The following is a 22,326-nucleotide window of genomic DNA, read 5'->3' on the forward strand; positions in this document are numbered from 1 at the left end:
ATTCAACATAGGTCTAGCCCTACAGTGTGGTAGTTTTCATTGCAAAAAAAGTTCTCTACATCCTGCAGCTGAACAGGTATGTGATTCCATTGAAAAAAATATCTGAAGGGCTATCATGCTTTTTAACCAGCAATCTCAAAACAATGAAACCGAGTTTTGCTTACCATCCAAAAGAGCTTTTCTTAGAAGCAGCCCCAATTCTGAGTACAGCCTGTCTAAACCTGCCTTGTACTGGCACCTGTGTTGTGCTGAATGAAATAGAGCAATTGACAGCAGGCCCATCTTGAATAGTCGCCTTGTGATGCATCTGCTTGGGTTGTCAGAGGCTGGGTTCCTGGGCTGGGTCTTAGCAGAGTGCCTTCGGGTAAGGCTGAGGCTAAGAGGCCATCCTGCTGCTGGAGCTTCAGCTGGAAGCTGCCTTTTTGCGCCCAAGACTCAGCTGGGTGGCCATGGTCACTTGTGGCAGAAATTTGTTTTCAGGAACAAAAGCAAATTCCCCGTCTGAGAATATAATAGAATGGTGATGCTAAGCTGGCTCCTTACAGTCTCTAAATACAGAGAAAATAGCACACAGTAGAGAAAAAAATGTTTGCTGAGTTAAGTGAGCTATATTTAGGTGCCAAACAAACAGATTTCTGCTTTTGACCCTCCCCCTCACACCCCCAAAACCTCTTTTTATACTGTCTGCAAATGTCTTGGCTGTTCGTGGCTTCTGTTCTCTGCAAAAAGAATAATTGTGAGCAGCAGGGAGAGGACATCTGTTACAGCTGAAAATAAAGAAAGGCAAGCTCTTAGGCATACAGCCCCTGTGCCCATCCACATTGCTCTCCTCAGTCCCCTGTGAGTGCTGCATCTATGGACTCTTGTAGTTTCAACACAGTTGATGCTTAAAACAAAACAAGATCCCCCTGAACTCTCCTCTGTCACCTGCTTGATCCAGACGTACTGGTCTGTCCACACGTTTTTGCCTCATGATTTGTCTGGCATTAGAGGTGAGACACCAGGTGTCACACCTGCGCGGGAGGAAGCAGCACAAGCTCCTGTCTGCCCACTGCTATGCAGGCTTTGTTCTGTCTGGCTTTCTGTGCTGATTAACAAACCTTTGTAAATTCCTAATTTTTGTATCCCAGAGAGTGTGTTAACTCTAATTCCTTCATAAGCACGAACACTTGGTGATTAGAAGTTAGGTTTCATAGCTAATTAAATAGCAAACGACAAGGCAGAGCCTTTAACAAAAACAGGTCACTTAAATTGCCTGTGCTCTCCTTTATTGGGTGTTCTTTTTCACAGGAGGAGGATCTTCCCCATGTTTCCACCTAAATAAAAGAACTGAGTGCAGGTATAGATTGATGAGTGGTTTATATAGCATTTTGTTATTAACTTGAGTGCATATTGCACAACAGTATTTAAAATATGGCTTATTGCTGTTGGAGTTGTCCCAGGCATGTGAACTCCTGACAGTTCTGAGTAGCTAAAATTCAGTTTAAAGCTTTGGTCTGCGTATTCTCCCCATCGCTAAGCCTGAAGGCTTTGAGGAGCCCAGCTGAATTCTTGGAAGGTATGGCTGTTGTTTGGGGTTTCTGCTGCTTAACTTCCAGCTGCGTGTGCTGGGTGGATCTGTCCAGAATGTGAAATGAGAGTACCTGCAAATCCTGATTCTGTCTGGCACTTTTTTGTTCTCCTCGACCTCTCCTGACTCTACGGACTTCTCTGAGCTGCTTGGGGAAGAAATATGACAGCCATAAAACTGAAGCTCAGGGAGATATCAGGGAGACAGCAACTAAGTTTTGAATTGCACTGTTGTTCCTCAGTGCAGTCTCATAGCACAGGACAGCACTCAGCATTCACTGGACCTCAGAGGCCATAGTAGGAGAATATCAAAGAGGAAACGTCACTAGAAATTCAGTTTCCCAACTAGGGTCAGGTGAGGAATTTCTTGGATATTATGGGTTTGTAGCAAGTCATGGCATTTAGCTGTCAGTGCTCTTATTGGATTTGTTTAGATAGATAGGATTTCATTGTTCCCCCATGCATTTGCTGCCTTTCCTGGGTCTTGTGGGGGCTTTTTGCAGTGTTAGTGTCTCTGTAGGTGCTATTAGCTGTGTAATTAAAGTGATCGTGTGTTGTGCTTTTTTGCTGTGGCATAATCGTCAGCATGATTGTCAAAACTGTTTAATTTGAAACTGTGATTCAAAGATGAAAAAACCCTCTAGCTGCTTTGAGTGAAAGCAAGGGAGATCTGAGGAAAGTGCCTTGTTAGATAGTTGTGTGGCATGCTCAGTGATTTGTATGGAAATGTTCGTGGTTGGGTATCACCCCTTTACAGGAAGATGGTAGAAGGCAACTATTTTGTGCTGGGGACCCAGGTTAAGCAAACTGGTAAGTACCTTTCACCCCCTCTTAGCCCTGTTTCCTCCCTTCTCTATTTTACCAGCTTATTTTCTTGCCAAAAGGTAACACAGAGCTTTTTCCTTGCTTGACAGCTGATCAGGATTTATAGCTGTGGCTTATCCAAACAACCTGTTAAAATGTTATGGAGTGTTTCAAAAATAACAGTTGTCATAATTCAAACGAAGAACAAATAAACATTCATTGTCATGTTCTACTCAGTGTACACAAAACTGTGTGCACACATCAGCTGAGATTGGAGGGACAAATATTAGCCTGAGATTTCTTTCTCTCTGAAAGGGGCTGTCTAAATATTCTGTTTTAATAATACGGAGGCATTAGAGCTCCACAGACTGCACCAATTTACTTGACCTTTATACATAGAACAGCATCATATCCCTCCTTGCAATAAAAGAAAGTAGTGCAGATTTACTATTCACCATATATAAGACTTGTTAGATTTTATTCCTTGACCTTAAAGGCAGATTGTGCAAGTAGAAATTGGACAGAACAGCACAGCACATACCAGCTCTCTCACATCACTGCCAAAAACCAGCAGATGTATATACATAAAACCGACAGGTGAAGATTATTGTGTTTGTTAGGCCTCTTGCCTTTGATTTCAACTGACTTCTATGAGTTACGGTATGGGAGGAAAGAAACACTGTGATATGTTGGGCACCTTGTAATGTTAATGCCACTGACCGCTAAAATCATGCGCTGTAGAGAAAGAAAAATGGGGGAAGCCAAATCTTAGTAATGTGTTTAGCATCAGGTTAGGGACATTACAAATAATGTTCTAGAGAGCTTTTGTCTTAAGGTTTAAAGATAAGCAAAAGGTTTAGAATTGACACAAGTAGACAAAACCGAGTAGTTACTTCAATTGCAAGAGGTGGGTATCTGTTCTCATCATGGAGAAATTACAGAGGCTTTTGCTTCTGGAGTGAGTGTGCCTCATAGGAACACAGGTAAAATTAAAGTACATTAAAAAAAAAAAAAAAAAAAAAAAAAAGTTGTGTTAGATGAGCAGAGGAATTTCATTTAGAACAGGTGAATCCTGCATGACCCAGTGGGTGACCTACGCACTGCATGGGATAGGGCAAATAAGCTGAAGTCCTTCAAAACTAAAGAATATTTGAAAATTGCTCCAAAGGCAAGCTTAAAAGTGCAGTTCTGTAGGCAAGTAATCAATGAAGTGCATAGAGATCAGCTGCTGATTTTGGTATTGTCACAGAGCTGTCTCTTACCTCCAGCTGCTGTGGCTGTTTGCTAGCAGGCAGGAGTTAAGCAGGCTGAATTTAGGTTGGGGGGAAAAACCCAACAACTGCAAGTTCTGCTGTTTGCTCATTCACTTGAAAGGCTTGTATATTTTTGTTTCATATACTCACTACAGGGGAGGTTTTTTCTCAGGAGCTCATGTCAGTCAGTTCCTTGGCTCATTGGTTTAACGTGTGCTTGGGCTGATCTTTTTGCTCTTGAATATGTGTATTATTAATGTGTATTCTGTGGACTTGTATTTGCTTTTGACTTTGAGGCAAAGAACTGTCTGAACATCTTTAAAACGCAGTTAAATGTCTTCTAAGTAATGCTATTTAGGTCTGTCAGGGTTAAAGTTTTTTGAGTTGTTTCAGCTCACTCTAGTAGTTCCTGTTTCCTATTTCCTATTCCAAAATAACTCCTTGGCATGCATATTCTCTCCATCTCTTGTTAGCTCTCACTGTGTATTGCTTCTTGTAAATATTTCCAAAACGCAGCCTGTGTACTGTGGAGCAAACTGAAATGTGAAAGAATTGTAGTGATGCTTTTCAAGGAGTGAACAAAACTGCACTCCTAATTCTGTAAAATATTTGGGACAGAGGAAACTGTTTCCCTAGAAAGCCACTCATGGGAGGAGCACTCTCACCAGTTCTTTGTGGTATGCTTATTTACTGTTCCACTTCTGTGTGTGTGTTTCCCCCTCCCCCTTTTCCCACCAAACCTAATGTGAGTTATCACCTACTTCTGCCTCTTGCACACTGAGCCTACAGAGCCCTCTTGTTTTGCTCAGCTCTGCTTATAAGCTGGCCATGTCTTCCTGCAGACCTTTGCCTCCTTGTCCAAGGCTCAGCTGCTTGTGTCCTGTTGCAGGCTGTGGTTGCCTCAAGCCCAGTGAAGGAGCTGGAAGGATAGGGAAAAGGGAACTGTGTGATGCAGTGGGAATGTCAAGTAAGGTACTCGGAAGAGAAAGAAGGACGACCCAACGTTGTTGTGCTTGGAGCAGGCAATTCTGGTTTTGAAAGTGGTGTGGGAAGGTGCTAAGACATAAGGGTGCTGGGAAAGAGGAGAGTAAATACAGGATAGTAATGCAAGGAAAACAAAATAAACATGATGCATAACAGGCATATGAGCAAACTTACTTTCTTGTTCACATGGTGCAGATAAGTGTCATTTAATTGTGTGCTCTTTTCTGGCTTACTTCTGTCTTTTTGCTGTCTTGAGAGGTGTTTCTCCACTCCCTTTAGAGCCTTCCAGATGGTCTGCTCTTAAGGACCACGGCAGCAGACCTGCAGTGCTTCTTCATTATAAATTACGGGCAGCAGGGCCATTGATAGCTGCCCACAGCTATAACATACGTTGCAGTAGGTGCTCTTAAATTGGTGCACAATAAACCCATCCCTCTTCTGTGTGTCGTACATTGTATTTTGGGAGAAACAGTGAAAGCTGAGATACTGTTAGAACTTATTGCTGAATTATGGGATACCAATGTCCAAGTGGCATATTCCCTTGGATTTCATCAGATATAACAAATCCTAGATGTGGGACATCATTTGAAATGATGAGTTGGTTTTTTAGGGTCTGCCAATTGAGGATTAAAAAGTTAATCTTTCCTGCAGCTGTTTGAGCTGTCTTGCATTCCTCTGATTGGGATTCAGGTATTTTGGTATTTCCTCTTGTGTGATTCTTGTTGCTCTTTGTTTACCTCCCAGCACATCAGTATGTGTCTGTCCTTTTTGCGCTTGTGCTTGCATTATTGTCATCCCATCTGCGTTCACCCAGTCTGCATCTGCAGTGCTTGAAAGGGGATTCCTCATCCCCTGCTGCGACAGCAGCAAGCTTCAGCTACACTTCATGCACCCTGCCTTTGAGAGCAGAGCCTTGTTAGCTGTGTTTGCCCATCCTGCGATGGCAAACATGTATGTCTCAACAGAATGAATCTTGAGCATACCTGTCTTATTAAAGGAATTGCTTTCTTGGCTCTGGAGGAGGCAGAGTAGCAATCTACTTAATGCATGTTGTAGGCTATACTCCAGAAACAAGCAGTGCCATTGTTTCCTGTTGAAATGGTCCTGCTTGTAAAGAGCAGAACTTTCCCTTGGGAGCACCTCAGTGTTTCTCATGCTGTGATTATGGCTTGCTTTTCTGCTAGGCTGTAATGCTAGTAGGTTACAGTTGCTTGTAGGGGGGGTGGCCTTACACTGCAATCATCAAAACTCGCTAGAGGGATGAAGTCCCAGGTGAACATGCTGTTCCTTGGCCTTACCTTGCCAGTACACGTTTATGTTGCTGCTTCCTCCTTTTGCTTTTGCATGTATCCGTTCCTGTTGGTGTTCCCTGAGGGCAAGTGGTACCATAAAATGTGAGGTTACTAGTGTGCTGCTACTGCAGAAATATCCTCTTCTTTGCAAGAAATAGGATGTTTCTCTTGACAGTGTACTTTCAGGCCGAAGTTCCTGGAAACATTCAAATCCTCTGGAGGGCAGTTGTTTTGATCAAAGGAGAGCCATTTCCTAGAGTCCTTGAAATCAGTCCTTCTTCTCCTTGCCTTCCCCTTAAACTTGGTACCCTTCTGATGTCATTTTTTTTGTCATGATTACTCTTCAAAACAATTATTTTAACTTCTTTCTGACTTGCATTTACTCTTGATTGGATGGAGTGGAATTGCAAATATCCAGTTTGTCTCTGGATAGTGTATGTGGGAAGATTTATCTGAATTTCCAACATCTGTAAAGGTTCTCCTTTAGTAGGCGGTAGGGACTTCATGGGTGCTGCACTCTTGGTAGACTTCCTAAATTAAGTTTGAGAAGATTGTTGCTGTTGGGATGTTCTTCAGAGCTCACTCATAGGGATGGCTGGTACTCACGCAGTGGAAATACAGATTAGAAGGCAGTACTTTGAATATCACCATTTGTCCCTGATCTGACTTTGAATAGAGAGAGACTGCTGGTGGTTGGCTCCTGGTGTGATCCCCAGCCTCGCTGCTTTTCCCTAGGCAGCGTATGTGTTTCCTGCTGCTGTTCTGTCTCCATTTAAATGTTATAAAGTTGTACGACTTGGTTCCTTAGAGTTCACGTTGTCTGCCAAAAGGTGCTTGTCCGAATGTAATCTGGTTTATTAGTAGACTAGACAGAGCCCGCATAATGGTGCTCCCACAGCTCCGCTCAGGACCGCGGTGTCCCCGAAGCGACCTTTTGAGAGCGGATCCAGCGGCAGCGCTTGCCTGCTCCTTGGCTCCTGGGTGAGGATGTTATTTAGGTAAACCCATACATCCTTCCACTATTTTTCTCTCAAAGCATGGCTGCTACTGTCAGTCTTTTTACTGACCCTTAACAAAAGAAGAAATATTCCTGGAGATATTTATTAAAGGACTAAGGCTCCAAATGCTTGTCTGCATTCTGCTCCTGAACACCTATATTATTTAAACCAGGGACTTTGCCAGGCAGCAGAAAAGCAGAAGCAGTGAAACAACTTACGTGGTGACAGTGCCATCCATCAGAAGTGTTAGGTGAATCAGTAACTGGCATTAAATCTGTCACTTTTTTTTTTTTTTCCACAAATCACATTTTCTGTGAAGCCCCATACTAAATCTAAAGCTGTATATTTGCACTGTCGTGATAGTTTTCTCTACTGATGCCCTTCTGCTGAGGAGAAGCAAAGTGTTTTTGCAGAGCACATTCATTTTGCCTGGACAACAGCACATTTAGAAAGGCTTGCAATGTGTTTGTAGCCTCTAATCCAAGAGACGAGAGCGAGCTGTCTCTGCTCAGAGGATCTCTAATTGGATTTCTGCATCTATTTAAATTAGGTTATCATCCACTTGGCAGATTTCCTGCTTTTTCCACCAGGGTGAAGTCCATCTCTGCAGCAGCTATCTGTGACTTTCTTCTCCAGGGCATCTGAATGCAGTTCTCTCTGTAAGTGTTCATTTATCACTGTGAAGCCATGCAGACCTCAAAGTATGCTAATAAACTTTGGGAAACTGTTTTAGCTGCCATTTAGCTGCAGTCCTCATACCTGCCTCCAGTCAGCTTGCTGCTTGGAGCTGCCAGGAGTGGAAATATATGTGGATAATTGTTTGATTGATGGAGAAACTCTTGCCCTGAAAGTAGGAGGTTCTTTTCAAGATATATTGCTGTGACCTTCAAGACATTTTGTCTGGATCTCCATGGCTCAGTCTTGCAAACTGAACCCTGCTGGAGGAGTTTGGGTGTTGCTGCATCCCTTGGCGTTGCAGCATATGGGTACATATGTTTTCTCTGCTATTTCTGTTGGTGTGAAAAGTCTCTAGCGTAGTTACACTGGATGTGAGCACCAAAACTGAGAGATGTGTGAGAACACCACTCCTCAAAAGACCATGTTGTTTAGCCAAGTGTGTAGTATGTAGTTTGTTCCATTCCTGCTTTGACATTCACTTACTATGCGTGTTCACCTCTGGTAAACTGCCCGAAGTTTTGCTGCTTCCTTCATCTAATAGAGTGGCTGTTTGATCCTGTTGGGAGGTATTGGTAATGACTTCTCAAAATGAAGCTCATGTGGGAGTTGTTCAGAGGTGTCAGGCATCTCAGAAGCAGGCACATTGTGTTGGGAGGAGATGATTTTCTTGCTGACAGTGCCAAACATTTCCAGTATCTAAAGCTGGGTTTTTGTAGGATGGAAAATAGTAGCCTAGAAGAGGGTGGTGAAGATCTGTGGGGTGAGATATATTTAAATACAGAAGTTAACAAAAAAAACTTCCCCAAAGAAACTTGCATACAGCATTTTCATTGTAACAATAGTTTTCAATAAGGGAAATTCAAGGAGAATTAACATTCTTTTCCTTAAATTATTTTTGGACATGATTTGCAGGACAAGGGGAAATGGTTTGAAGTTGAGGGAGGGAAGATTTAGGTTGAATGTCAGGGGGAAGTTCTTCACTGCGAGAGTGATGAGTTGCTGGAACAGCTGCCCAGAGGGGTTCTGGATGCCCCGTCCATCCCTGGAGGTGTTCTAGGCCAGGTTGGATGGGGCTCTGGGCAGTCTAGGCTGCTATGAAATGTGGAGGTTGGTGGCCCTGCATGTGGCAGGGGGTTGGAGCGTGATGATCCTTGAGGTCCCTTCCAACCCTGGTCATGCTGTGATTCTGTGATTTTGCTTCTTAGACGTTGAATATCAGAATATGATATAATGAGCAACAGTGTAAATGAATGGCACGTTTTATTGATATATTTAGAAGTGCTGAGCTCTCTCATCAACACGTTCTCTACAAAGCTCCTCTATTTTGCAACTACAGGTCGTATTTACATACAAGCAAAATGGAAACATGAGGTTTATTTTCCTTTTTTAAAGGCTTAGATCAGGGCACGGTGGCTTTCCCTGTTGCCTCTCTAAACAAAATGTCAGTTTGAATTGTTTTTAGTGTACTCTTCCAAAGAACATGTTCTTCCATCCAGCTAAGCAGTAATGGCCTTGGCTCAGGATGCTTCAGATCCCTCCCAGAAATGTTCTCTTGTGACCTGAAGCAGCACTGCTGCTGTCTGTGGTGGGAAAGGCAAGCGCTGTCATGAACATCAGCAAGCATTGTAAAGGCTCCATGTTACTCCGCCCTGAACTTGGGTCCTGCTGTTTTTCCAGTTAATGGGACAGGAATAGCTCTCCTGAGTTATATTTACGTTTCCCTTTAAGAAACATTTAAAGCGATTTTTGTCCGTAGCCAAAACAAATAGAGTTATCAGCTATTAACAGTGTTGCAGTTGAGCAGGACTGAGACTTTACCAGAAGGTCTTTTCTGTCCTGTTCTGCTGCCACACAGTGTGCGAGTCTTAAAAGAGGATCCATTTATCCTTTTGCAGGCTGCATTTTTAAAGCCAGCCAGCCAGCATTTCTATTGCATTGCTATCATGCAAGAAGTACCCGCTGCCAGCCTGCAGCGCCAGATGTCCCAGGGCACTGCAGGTGCAGACCTCCACCTTTCTGTAATTGACTTGTCTGAAATAATTCTCCTCACAGCATAAACGCTTTCATTTCAAAACCACCTTTCCCGAGGGCAGAGCTGAAGTTGGTGGTTGAGGGATTGAAAAGTCATCCCTGAAAGTTGTGCTTGCTGCCTCTGTCTTCTGCGGGAGCTGAAGAGACGCCCACACTAGGTAGCAGCGCAGGGAAGAGATTTCAGCTGCGTTGTTGACAGTCGTTTCGATATCACAGAAGGCTTTCTGATTTCCAGGCTCTTGTTCTTAAACCGCTGTGTGTGTGACTGGCCGTGCGGCGGTATTCGTAAACAGAAGATGAAGTATCTGGATGAATAGGTGGCTGTGTGGGATGTGCAGCCTGCTTGTAGATTGGATAATAACACAGTAAGCAACAGCAATTGTACAGCAAGGCTTTTGTGCCAGACATTGCTGGTTTTTGGAGGATGTGGGCTTTTTTGTGCTCAAGGGGCATCTCTAAAGAGAACTTCTAAAACGTCTTATTCAATGGACTTAACTTGGCTGCTCTTAGTGATGCTGTCCTTGAGGCTTACACATTGATCTCTGCCAGAGGTTTTCTTGCTTTTGTTCGCTGAAGAGGAGGATGTTGAGGTCCCATTCCAGAGCAGCGTGTGAGCATAGGGGCTTAGAAACAGTGAAGTACTGTGTGAACATGGGTTTTGAGCATTCCTAAACCTATGGAGGTGTGCAGTCTTTGCACTTGAACAGGTGCTCTTTATGAAAAGGGGGTTTGTCTAGGCACAAGTTAGTTCTGCAGAGTTTTGTTTGATACTTTTTGCAGTGCGTTTCTATTCGGCTGAGTAGTTTCTGGGAAGCTGGAGCAGGCCTAATACTTAGCTGTGTGCTCCTTTTGGAAAGATCTTTTCTTTTTTTTTTTTTTTTTGTAATCCCCAGCCACATTTTATGGAAGTAAACACTTCTAAACATTTCTCTGTGTGGATTTCAAACAGGCAATTGTTGTTCATCTAATGCATTTAATTTGAACTACATTTTTGCAGCAGCAAAGAAACAGAACGAGAATGATGCTGTTGCAGTGCTGTTAAGCCAGGTCTGCCTATTAGTGAATGCTAAGTCCTCACCTTGCAGGGAGCTGCATTCTTACTCATTCTTACTGCTGCAAGGTTCAGCCCTGGCAGGGAGGTCCAGTTTAAAATGGTTTTGGTATGCAGCTGTGGCATTGTACATATGAACACTCTGTCATTCAGATCTGCTTCCAGATGCTCATTGTTGGCGTTGTCTAGTAGATATTCTGTACTACTTTTGTTTTTCTTGACCATCCTTTGCTCTCTATTTAAATTTAAGTCTTGTGCTAACTCCCCTGCAAACTAATGCTGTGCCTGTCTAGTGCAGGTCAAGGAGGGCTCTCTGATCCTGCAGTCTTCCTGGATGTATGCTGCAGTAGTCTTTTCGTTTTCCCTTACATTCTTCCTTTCCTTACACTCAGCAAGCAGTTTTCTGATGTTGAAATAAGATCTTTTGGGACAAAGATTAGCTTTTTGTTCTGAGATTGATCATACAAGCCCAAAGGTACCTGTCTAACATGACACATGTGGATTTTGGCTGTGAGTTAAGTGACTGAGGTGACTATTAATTTTGCACTTTGTAAAAAGTAAATTATGGACAGAGTAACGATAGGCTGTACTGTGGGGTTTGGTATATCACTGTGTGCGTTGCTATCCACCGAAGCCTTAGCTTTTCTTTTTGTCTAGGGCTGCACGACACTTCAGGTTGTATCTTTTGCTTTCATGTGTTAGTTTGTGTTGCCAACGGGTATTAGCAGCAGGGCTTTGAGCACAGATTTTGCGTTTTATGACCACTGCAATAAAGCGAACTGTTAATCCTGGCCTTTTCCAGCACCTGTGCAGGGTCCCTTTGTGCCAGGACAGAAACTGCAGATGAATTTTTCCCAGGCATTTTGCTCTGAGGTTGAAATGCTGGGGAGCTGTCTCTGAAGGACTGGAGCAGCCCCTGCTCGGGGCTGGGCAGTTTGCAAAGTAATGCACTTCTGTATGCTGTTCTTCTGAGGGGCACTCGCAGCCTGGCACAAATGTTTTCATGGATGAAACGCATTTATAGCAAACTTCTTACGGTGCTTTTTGCATGACTTCTGCAAATTAGGATGCAATTAGCTTGTTCCTACTGATGCCTTATTAGTTAGCGTGATGGGCTTAAACTCATTTGGGTACGGATGTATCACAGATGATTATGCCCTTTTTATTTTTTAATTTTCCATTGCTTTTGATCATTATTTTTTCAGAAAACACTGCTGCAGATTTCTGCTTCTGGAAAGTGAAGATGATGGCTTCACTCTCTGCCCTGTACAGCCCCCTGCATTAGGAGCTGTTCAGTCGGACCCTAAGTAGATATTCCTGGAACATGGTCACTCAGAAAAAGTTCCATTATAAATACTGTGTGTTTATTTTGTTTGCAGGTTGCTTCTATTAGAAACTTTAATTAAAAAATGCAGCCTAAATACTCTTCAACAGTAAGAGATATTCAAACAGCTGTATCTTGTTTAAGCCACTTGCAGGTGTTTTAAATACCTTTTCTTGTATGAACAGGTAGATTTGCGTGTTAACACTTCTGCAGTGGATGTAGTTTTCAAATAGTAATGGAGATGATTAAGGAATGGTGTGGTTCGCAAAAGCACTGGTTCCGGGTTAATTGGGAATTATGAGCTAATTTATATGCTTTGAGTTTCACATCGCATAAAAATAAATAGAGAAGAAGAAAAATCTATTTACCTGGAGCTTCATCTGTGAATTACATTGAAATAAAGCTGTGTAATAAAATAATGTGGAAATTGCTGAAGGCCCTGTATGCACAAGTATGCAGGAATGGTAATCTACATTGCATGAATAATCTTTTAAATTATTAGACTGACGAATACTCTCTTGCAGGGAACAATAGGGTAAATCTTATTGTAGCTATGACAGTGTATTTTTAGTATCAACTAATTTTCAAATACGTCAAGCTAAGCTTTGCTGTTTTTTTTTTATTTTTTTGAGGTGGATGGAATATTTCTAGATGAAAAGGTCTGTGGCTTACTAGCTACAGAGTGTGGTTTGTTTTGATGCTAATATGCTCAAAACATGCTGTTTGGATCACAAGATGCTTGTTCACTTCACAGGCACTGCTCTGGGGCTGCTGGAGGTGCTTTTTTCTTGCTCTGGGCTAGTTGTATTTGAAGTCTCATTTTAACTAACTATCCTTAAATAGTAACACCTATTTTAGCCATATTCAAGTATGATAGAGCTATTGCCCAGAATGCTCAGTATTTAGTTTTAAGATGCTTAGATGTTGAGAGATGGAACTGCTGTTGATGTTCTGTGCTTTCTCTTCTAATGCTAGCACTCTTCTGCTGTTAAAAGCATTTGAATGACTCAGTGGTTCTCTGAGCTTCAGTTTCTCCAGTATTTATGCTCTGAAAGTAATGCCTTCTATTTTATTCTGTTGGCTCCGGTGTCAAAGGTGGATGTTGGTGGTACAGCAGTAGAGGCTGAACCTTCCCACCAATATCCCATTCCATGCTGTTGCCATGGGACAGATGGCAGCAGAGGGGCACTCTGACAGAATGGTGTCTGACATGGGAGTGCATGTGAAGCAAAGGCGTGTCACTGAATTCTTCCATGTGTAAGACGTGGCACCCATTGATGCCATGCACCTTGGGAACAGCAAGGTGCCATGTTCTGAATGGCCATGCACAGCTGTCACACCATGAAATGAGGGGTGCCTCAATCAGCCTGTTCATGTGAATGGATGGATTACAACCACGGAACTGTGTAAAAGCTGAATATCAGCCTCAAGGAATTGGAAACCATGGTGGCAGTGTTGGAATATCACAAAGCTTGCAGCGTGTGGATCCCAGAAATGCTCACACAGAAACAGAAGGAACACCATATGCAAGTTTGTCAGAACCTATTGAACCAATAGGAGGCTGAAGATGGCAGTTGCCTGGATGGCATTGTTAGCAATGACAAGATGTAGTGTCATCACTATGAGCCAGAGTCAGAATGGCAGTTCACAGAGTGGTGATATGAATTCTCCATCAAAGGAAAAGTTCAAGACACAGCCCTCGATGGCCAAAGTGATATACATTGTCTTTTGGTATAGGACAGGGATGATCTTCCTGGATTTCCTAGAACTCTGAAGAGTTTCGACCTCTACATCACAGTGCTGGTGAAGCTGAAGGCTCAAAATTCCAGAGTCTCACCAGAGAAGAAGACAACCTTTCTCCTCCAGTGTGGTAATGCCAGATCTCATACCAGTTTGAAGACCGTGCAACACATTGTTAATCTTGGCTGCACTGTCGTACCACATCCACCACGTTGTCTGGATTTGGCACTTTGTAACTTCCATCTGTTTGGAAAAGATGGGCTGTGTAGACAACATTTTCTTAGCAACAACTGTGCCATCATAACAGTGTGAAATAGCGGGCCGCCTCCGTTGGTGCAGATTTTTATGAACACAGCATGAGGGCTCTTGTTCATTACTGGTGAAAATGCACAGCTAATGGTGGTGATTATGTTGAGAAATAGTGTTCTGTAGCTGAGAATTTGCTCTCTCAAAGAGTGTTATTTGTATCTTTGTATACAAAGCTCTTTGTATCTGTTGTAGTTTCCATGGAAATAAATAGGCATTACTTTTGGAGCAACCTATGTATGTTGAAGAGAAAAGGCTCTAGATGCCATGAATCTGTTGGTTAGAGCTACTCTGAGGCTTTACTCAGAATACTGTTAAGCTCACAAATTCCAAACCTTTGTTCATCTTGCATATATTTTGCTGCTTCTCCCCAGAATGGATTTGTAGCAGATTTTCTTAGCTCTTCTGTTGCCCCTTTGCTACTATTTAGACCAGGCTTCCCAGATCCTTTCCAAATCCTTTGTTGTCCTTCCTTCCTACAAGAACAGCATTGCTTTTTTCTGTGGGCCCTGAATTAACAGGGAGGTCCAACATACCCATGTCTGAATTCCTTGCATCTCTTGTGGCTGTTTTTCTAAGCACTCCTCATGAAAGGCTGACTTTATTTTATTGGGGAGAATGTCATTTTAAGCCTTGTAATGGAACAAATGGCTGGAATTGGAATGCTGGCTGATATGACTACCGTGAAAGCTTTTATTATGCTTTCTTTTTCAGCATGCTGTTTGAGTAATGCTAGCAATTAGTGTCTTTGTTATGAGGTTTATGGGGACCTGTGGGGGTGGCTGAGACCAAAAGAGCCATCAAGGCACAGCGTAGAAAGTCTGCTCTTGCTGTACTGTGTGGAACAAATAAGGAAAGCGAGTTATCTGCCTTATAACCAACCTTAAAATTATCAACTTCTAGCTACTGAAAGCAGTGAAAGAACAACACAGATGTAGTTTACTTCCTGGTGGTTTTTATTTGCTTGTACAAGGAATTAAATTGGTAGCATGTGAAGCATCTTGACTAAATTTGTCAAGAACAAGGTTTCTGGAGCAGTCCATTCTTTCTTGCAGACAATGCTTGAAGTCCAGTCTACTTTGCATCCAGTGCTTCAGTAGGTCAGTGCCAATGGCCTCTCACGTTGAAGTAGAGCATTTCAGAGGAGTGGGTGCTTTTGGGGACTCCAGCTTTGTCCTGGACTTAGATGTAGCATCCTCACTTGTTCCTTTCCATGAGATGCTCTAGGAGGTCTTGCAAAATGTCGTAATGTGGTGGGCACAGTCAGATTGGAGGCTTCACCTGTGTTGTCAGAAACAACCACTTCCTTTCCAAACCTTGCGCAGTTTAGAACTTCAGACTGTTAAACCAATTGCATGCCAAGCCAAAATTGAGTGTCTCATTTTGTGAGTTCTAATAAAACTTTTGAATTTTCCTGTTAGTTGTCAAAGCAATGAATTGGTGATGTTTAACAGTGATGCCTCCTCTGCTGGAATTCATGGTGTTTGGAATTTGATTAATACTCAGGGAATCACTGCAGTATCACAGACTCCTGTATTCTCCAGTTTGTGTGATTTAATAGGAGTATGATTAAACTATGCAGTAAATCCTTGGACTTCTTGTTTGTATTTCCTTTCACTTTTGTATATGGAAGATATTTTGGGTAGCTCTGTTATTCTTCAGTGTTATTACTGATGTAGCTAAAAAGAGATCTTGTAATTGCATGAGATCTATTTTCATTACAAAACTGTATCTAAAATTATTTACAAAAATCATTGCAAGTTAATTTTTTTTTCATCATCTCTGATTCTATCACATTTTTAGGGAAAAAAAAATCTGGATTTTTTTTTTTGTCCCAAAGAAATAGTCAGTGAGGCACTGTGTGATTGTCCCAAACTTCATGTGTTGTTATTGAGCTCGGTGGATGGATGTTTGGCTGAACAGTGCTTTTTTTGTTTTGTTTTGTTTTTTTATCCTGCAGGTCCAAGGAGCTAATAAAGGAAGCTATCCTTGACAATGACTTCATGAAGAATCTGGAGCTGTCTCAGATCCAGGAGATTGTGGATTGTATGTATCCTGTGGAGTATGGCAAAGACAGCTGCATCATCAAGGAGGGAGATGTGGGTTCCCTGGTGTATGTCATGGAAGGTATGGTTTCAAAAGCTGATACCTTTTTCCTTTATTTTCCAACATACATGGAGATGAAAACCTCATTTCATGGGAAAAATCATTTTGAAGAAAGAGACTAAAGATGTTTTCTAAATATGGTTGTTGAATAATTTGTGCAGACTACTTTTGCTTGGAAAATTCCATGCTGGAATTGTGTGCCTCCCTATATAAAGAAGGAGGGTTAAAGCTCTTAACCCAGCACTGAGATCTATTGGAATAAGCCACCACTAAATATAGTTCTTGGGCTTTGAGGCAATACCTATGCTTTGCTGTATCAGTGATTGGCTTAACAGAAATGGTGGTGTTACAGAAATGGAAAGTGTCTGTAAAAGGAGGAGACTGGTAATAGTTTGCTACCTTATAGACTGTTGTGAGAATGAGCTTTTGCATGTTGATAAAGTGCATGGACATCTCTGCAGAAGCAATGTGTTTCATAATGGAAAATGGTAGTTTTCTGCCCTGTGCACAAAATGAGTGTAGCATCTGCAGTTTAGCATGTCTGATTTGTCACAGTATGTGTTGTGGCAGGGTTTTATCTTCTCAGTGAGATGTGAGTGCAGCAGTGGATGTTCTGTTTTTGGGAGCCGTCAGGTTTCTGAGAATCTCATAGCTGGATGGGTGTTGTCAGCACTCTGCTTTTCCAGAATGTCAGCTATTTGCATTTTGTGTCTTATTCTTTCCACGTTCGTTAGCTTGGCGTGTTGAATTGGGCATATTTAATGTTTCATCTGTAGGAGTTACTAGGCTCGATCAAACCTGATGTCCACCTACTGCAGTGTCTACCTATCTCTTTGGCTAGTGTCTAACAGCGAGTTCTGAGGTAAATGTTGCTGTTTTAATTGAGTTAAGGCAAAAAACGAGTTCCCAGCTTGATTTGATACAGTACACATAGACAAATACTTACAAAATCTCTTGGTACCCTTTAGGAAGAAGTAGGCCTGTGAGCATTTTGTCCGGATAATATCCAAGGAGAACAAAGGTTTCCTGCTTGTCTCTGTCTTTTGAGCAAATATGAGAAAATTCCAGATTATGTATAACTTGTGTGTTTCTGTATATTTACACATGCACAAATTAATTTCTTAAATTGTCCTTTAAACAAAAATATTTTCAAGGCAGTAAGCCATCCTTTAAACATGGTTTCCTGCCAAACTCTTAATGCTGTATAGTTGCAAATATTCTTCACTAGTTTCCCAAAACAGCTTTAAGGTTCTGCCCTTTTAAGGTTAAATCCTTTCATATGGCACATATTTAAGTCCTCCAGCTTTTAATATTTACATATTTTCCACCTTCAAATGGCATTTTGCATTATGAAGTAGTTAGTGGGGGATTCCAAAGGAAATATGTGCCCACCCCAGCATTGCATGGAAAGGTGTAGGTTTTTCAGTCTCTCATTTTGAGTACAGAAACCATTTTACTGAGGTGCAGGTTTAGTCTTAGACCAGTAACAAACTGTTTTAAAGCAATGCTTTTTTTTTTTTTTTTTTTTGTAAAATAGTGAGATGGAAAGTTTTCATATCGCACAACTGTGTTTGGTTCCCAAACACCATCATGTTACCATCATGTTGGAGGCGTATCTCTGCTGTGTGACTGGGTTTGGATGATGTGTTCCATCCAAACCTCGTAAGAGCAGGGTGCACTTATGTCCTGTGCAGTGCTGTTGCATCCTTTGGAGAGGAATTCTGGGGGATTAGTGGGCAGACCTCTTCCCCCTGTTTGAAGCAGTGAGCATGACTTGCGACACAGTTGGCCTTTATTTGGTGTACCTGATGTTGTCTTTTTTTACTGTGGCTTTCCTGAATTTACAAGGTGTTTCTAATTATTGCTCCAAACTCTATCCCTTGACTCTCATCTTCTAAAATAACTGTATGTGAAAGTCAACCTCATGGCTTTTGGGCTCTTCAGCTTATTTCTGCTCTTCTGGAAGGTCTCTGTGTGTGAGGGCAGGATTGGCTCACCCCCATTGTTTGGTTGGTCTTATGATTTAATTTAAGATTATTTAGATAGCTATATAAATATGTATAATGCTTTAGAAACAAAATTATGTAGAGTTTATAGTCTGTGTTTAGAAGTAATGCAATGAGTGATGATGAAGTAATGGAAATGAGAGATGATGTTATCAAATGTCTTGGTTTATGGTTGTTACTGTGGGCTCATTTGCTCCTTTTGGCTTATCGCTGTATCCTTTCAGCTATTCAAACAAACAAAAAACCTACAACCAGTCATCTATAAACTTTATTCTTCATAGAGTTCTTCTGAAAAAAAAAATATCCTATCTTGATGAATATTAGAGAGTGATTTTTTTTTCTTGATGTATTCCTCTTTCCTTCCTTGCTTGTGATGAATATGAATACAAATTAGTCATGTTGAGTGTTTGATAACCAATACTATCATGCAGATTTCTAATTTATGATTCAGCATTTAGATAGAGCCTCTTACCAGAAGTCTGGGTTATGTATGGATGATGTTTCCTTAGACTAATTATAAATAAAGATTTAAGTGAGATGGATTTGAAAACATCCATCACTTTCATTGTTGCTTTCTGCATTTGCTGATCACTGTGAAGCAGCAGTAGTCTCCATTTTAAATTTTCACTTATCTTCATAAACCTTATTAGACCTGTAGTCTCTATGATAATTATGATCTCTGAATATTTGAGTTCTTTATCCTGGATGTTAAGATGCTTACTAACATGACACTTGCTGTGCTTGGTGAAACTTAGAAGGCTGAATAATGATGAGCCCCAAACTCTTCCTTCTTTACTATGGCTTGATTGTGCTTTCTGAAAGTAATTCTGGCATTGGTATATTTCTGGGGTGAAAATGGCCGTTGTAGCTCAGTGAAAAGTCAGGAAAGTCTTGACTGTTTTTCCATTGTGTCTTTGATCCAGTCAGAAAGATAGTTATTTACTACCCAATACCAAGTTTGGGTGAGCTGTCATTTTTTATTCATGTGTTTGCCCACGCTGGCAGGTTTGATTCTTTCCACTCTGGTTTTGTGCTCTCATGCATGCGATGAGTGAGTAAAAACTGTATTCTATGTCTTATTATTTTTTACCTTCCGTCAGAATTCCTGCCCTCCTTGTGTTTCTTTTTATTTTCAGGAGTGCTTGTACAAACTGATTGTACTCCAGAGATGACAAGTTGTTTAATAGAGTGAAGCTTGAAAAAAGACTGAAGTTACTGAGAATACAAGGAGAAAGTCTTCCATATAGTTCCGTATATCAAAATTCAAAGCTGAGTAGGGAGAAGTGAAACACAGTATTGGAAGGTGGGAGGATACTGGAAACTAGGAGAGTTATGCTTGTTAGAGAGCCCTCCAAGGTTGCACTCCCTTGGGACAGCCTTGCTGCATGGAGGCACACAGAGTCCAGCTCACGAAAGGCCAAGGATCCCCATTTCTCCTGCAGTACCCAAAAAGTTGTCTTGTAACTAAGTTTGAAGGTGAAAATTAGTTGTGATATAAGCAAGTATTTATTAGGGGCTGAGATTCTTGGAGAAAGGAACTCTGACCACATACAGCAAAAACATGCCTTCGGGCTGTTGAAGCTGGGACTGAAAAGAGGGATGAGTGATCCTTGGCTTATGCATATGAACTAGTGTCTGCTGGCACTCTGCAAGTCAAGCAATTTTGAGGATAAAATAAGCTTGCCAAAAATATTGCCTTTCTTATTAGTGCCTCATCAGGTTTTTGTCTTAAAATTGAGGTTTCTTTTGCAGTGAAAAAGGGATTATCTCTGTTGGTCAATTGTATTCTGCCTCTATAATCAGTTTGCCACCCCCAGTTTGTTTTAAGGTTAAGAAAAAACCAAAAGTTCTCCAAGCTCTGGTTTTGGAGGTTTGATTTGGTTGACTTAAAGCCTTTTTTTGGAAATTACATTTCTAAAACTTTTCAGAAATTACTTAAGAATTTGAAAACCTAGAAAGGTCTCTTTCTGAGAGATGCATCTAGATCTGTACCATGTTGACAGCTTTGAGTTATGTGTGGGTGTTACCTTGCACTAATGAGGATAAATGTGATATCCCACATCTGAAACCAAATGTTTCCTCTTTTGCTCCCTCTCTGTCTGAACCTGACAGCTGCAAGATGTCACATTTGATGGCTGCATTATGAAAGGAAAATATGTCAGCAGAGCTACTGATAAATCAGGCGACAGTGTACAAGTTTTAGGCTCTCATGTGAATAACAGTCATGCCACTATAAACAGACATTCCAGGTTTTTTTTTTTAGAAACTATATTAACAGGTGTAAGGAGCCCTTCTTTCATGTTGGTTTCTATTCCCATGAAAAATGGAAGGAATAATACTGTGAGTGGAGTGGAGGGGACCTAAAGTACTTGAAATGACTGTTTTGTAGCTTACGATTTTGTGTTGGCTGTGTGCAGTAGCATCCTCCTTGGCTCTTTGTTCTTCTGCAAATAAATATTGAGGTTGCACTAAAACTCCAAAAGCTGAGCTGAGGGAAACAGCCCCACCAACACCTGTTAGGCTTGTGGTGCTGAACTTACGGGAAGGGAAAAAGCAGCTTTGAGAAGAGCCCGTATTAAGAAACAGTCTGTGCTTTCCTCAGCCCTTATTTTAATAGCTTTTCCTCTTAAATCTCCTTGAATTTCATTTTATTTTCATCTTCAGTCAAGAGGATTCTCCTTTGGGAGACTTTGTTCCTTGCTTTACTCCTCATAGCTTCTCCAAAGTGATGAAGAAACATCTAATTATGACTTCCCCTTGGGGAATGGGGTTTGGGACATCAGAGAAGTCTTGGGAAGGAACATATTCCTGGAAAGTGCAGGATTTGCAAGGATATCAAGCTCAGAGTTTGGAGATGTCCCAGCAGAGCCGTCTCAGGTGAGATCTCCAGGATCTCAAAGCAGCTCCTCAGTCTGTTGGGATTTCTGCCAATGAATCAAAACCAAAAACGGCTTACAGATACTGCCTGTCTTCCCTAAGATGACAGCTTGATGCTGCCTTTAGGTTATCATAGCTTTTGCCTAACTTTTCTGACACTATAATGTTTTATCATTCTGTTGGCCAGCGTTCTTATCTTCCTTCTCATTTCTGAAGGTGTACTGGAGCATATCATTCTTTTCTCTCCAGTTTGCTTTTGGCAACCGTGCAATTATGTTTTTTGTTTGTTTGTTTGTTTGTTTTTAACTGGAGAATAATCACTGCAGGCTCTTGGCTTCTATATGATCATGCACAAATACTGCATTCAGTCTGGCTTTGTGTCACCCTCTCTCTGCCCCCTCTTTTGTCTCTTTTTATGGACTATTTTCAGTAAGAATCTGATTTAATAGGACATAATTGCTGTACTAGCCCTAGGGTCTTTTGAGTTAGTTCCTTCTCAGAGGATTTGGTAGGGCTGTTTTTTTCTAAAGGAGAGGGAGATGGAGAACAGAGATGAGTTTTAGATTTAAGGAGGCTCTGTGGTTTGTTCCCAAGTGCAAGTGCAGAGTGGGAGCAATAATGCAGTCACCTCAGTGCAGTGTATCTTTTGACCTTCATGTTTATTTTTGTGTTATTGTACGTTGTGTTTGCAAGAGGTTCCTCACTTTATAATGGTCTGCTACTATTGTTGTCACCAAGCCTCAGTGTGCAAAGTTCTCCTGGCTCTGCTGGTGTTCTCCAACAGTGATGGTGGTCATCGTTCATCTCAAAGTAAACTGTACACAACTGAGGCATTTCTGCATTTAAAACTTACATTGCCTCTCACTATAAGTGCCTTAGGCTCTGCCTGTACCTGTAAACCAGTTCTCAAGGGGTTGGATCTGCCTTTCCAAGCAAACAGCAAAAAACAACATCTCCTAGCACAAGTGTTAGAAGGCTCTTGAAGTTGGAGAACATTTACGTGGTGTCCATGTGTGGGAAGAAGTTAATTAGGTATTTGTGACAAAATGGGATTTTTTTGCACAGCATGCCAACAGATTCATAGTCTCTGAAGAAGCAACCTCTCACAGTACTTTCCACTGGTTGTGTAAAAATCAACTGTGGCATCAGTTTCTTTTTCCACTCATCTACTTAATGTTTTCTGCCTCTTTTTTTTCCCATCATGTTGTAGAGTCAGATCACGGTTTTTCATGTGATCTGAGAAACTGCTCCTCACTGTCATCCTGCAACCTTTGTGGGTTCCCATGAAATAAGTCTGTTTCCCAAGG

At 41.5% G+C, this 22,326-nt stretch overlaps 1 protein-coding gene across 2 annotated transcripts in view; it reads left to right on the forward strand.

The window, feature by feature from the left end:
• Window positions 1-22,326, forward strand: part of PRKG1 (protein kinase cGMP-dependent 1) — a 391,794-nt gene that overhangs the window by 36,126 nt on the left and 333,342 nt on the right. For both annotated transcript variants that reach the window (XM_048946671.1, XM_048946672.1), the window contains exon 2: window positions 15,991-16,157. In XM_048946671.1, the coding sequence (XP_048802628.1) occupies window positions 15,991-16,157 (167 nt within the window). The remainder of the gene's footprint in view (window positions 1-15,990; window positions 16,158-22,326) is intronic.

The sequence above is a fragment of the Lagopus muta genome, chromosome 5, assembly GCF_023343835.1.
Source record: "Lagopus muta isolate bLagMut1 chromosome 5, bLagMut1 primary, whole genome shotgun sequence".
Classification (NCBI taxonomy): domain Eukaryota; kingdom Metazoa; phylum Chordata; class Aves; order Galliformes; family Phasianidae; genus Lagopus; species Lagopus muta.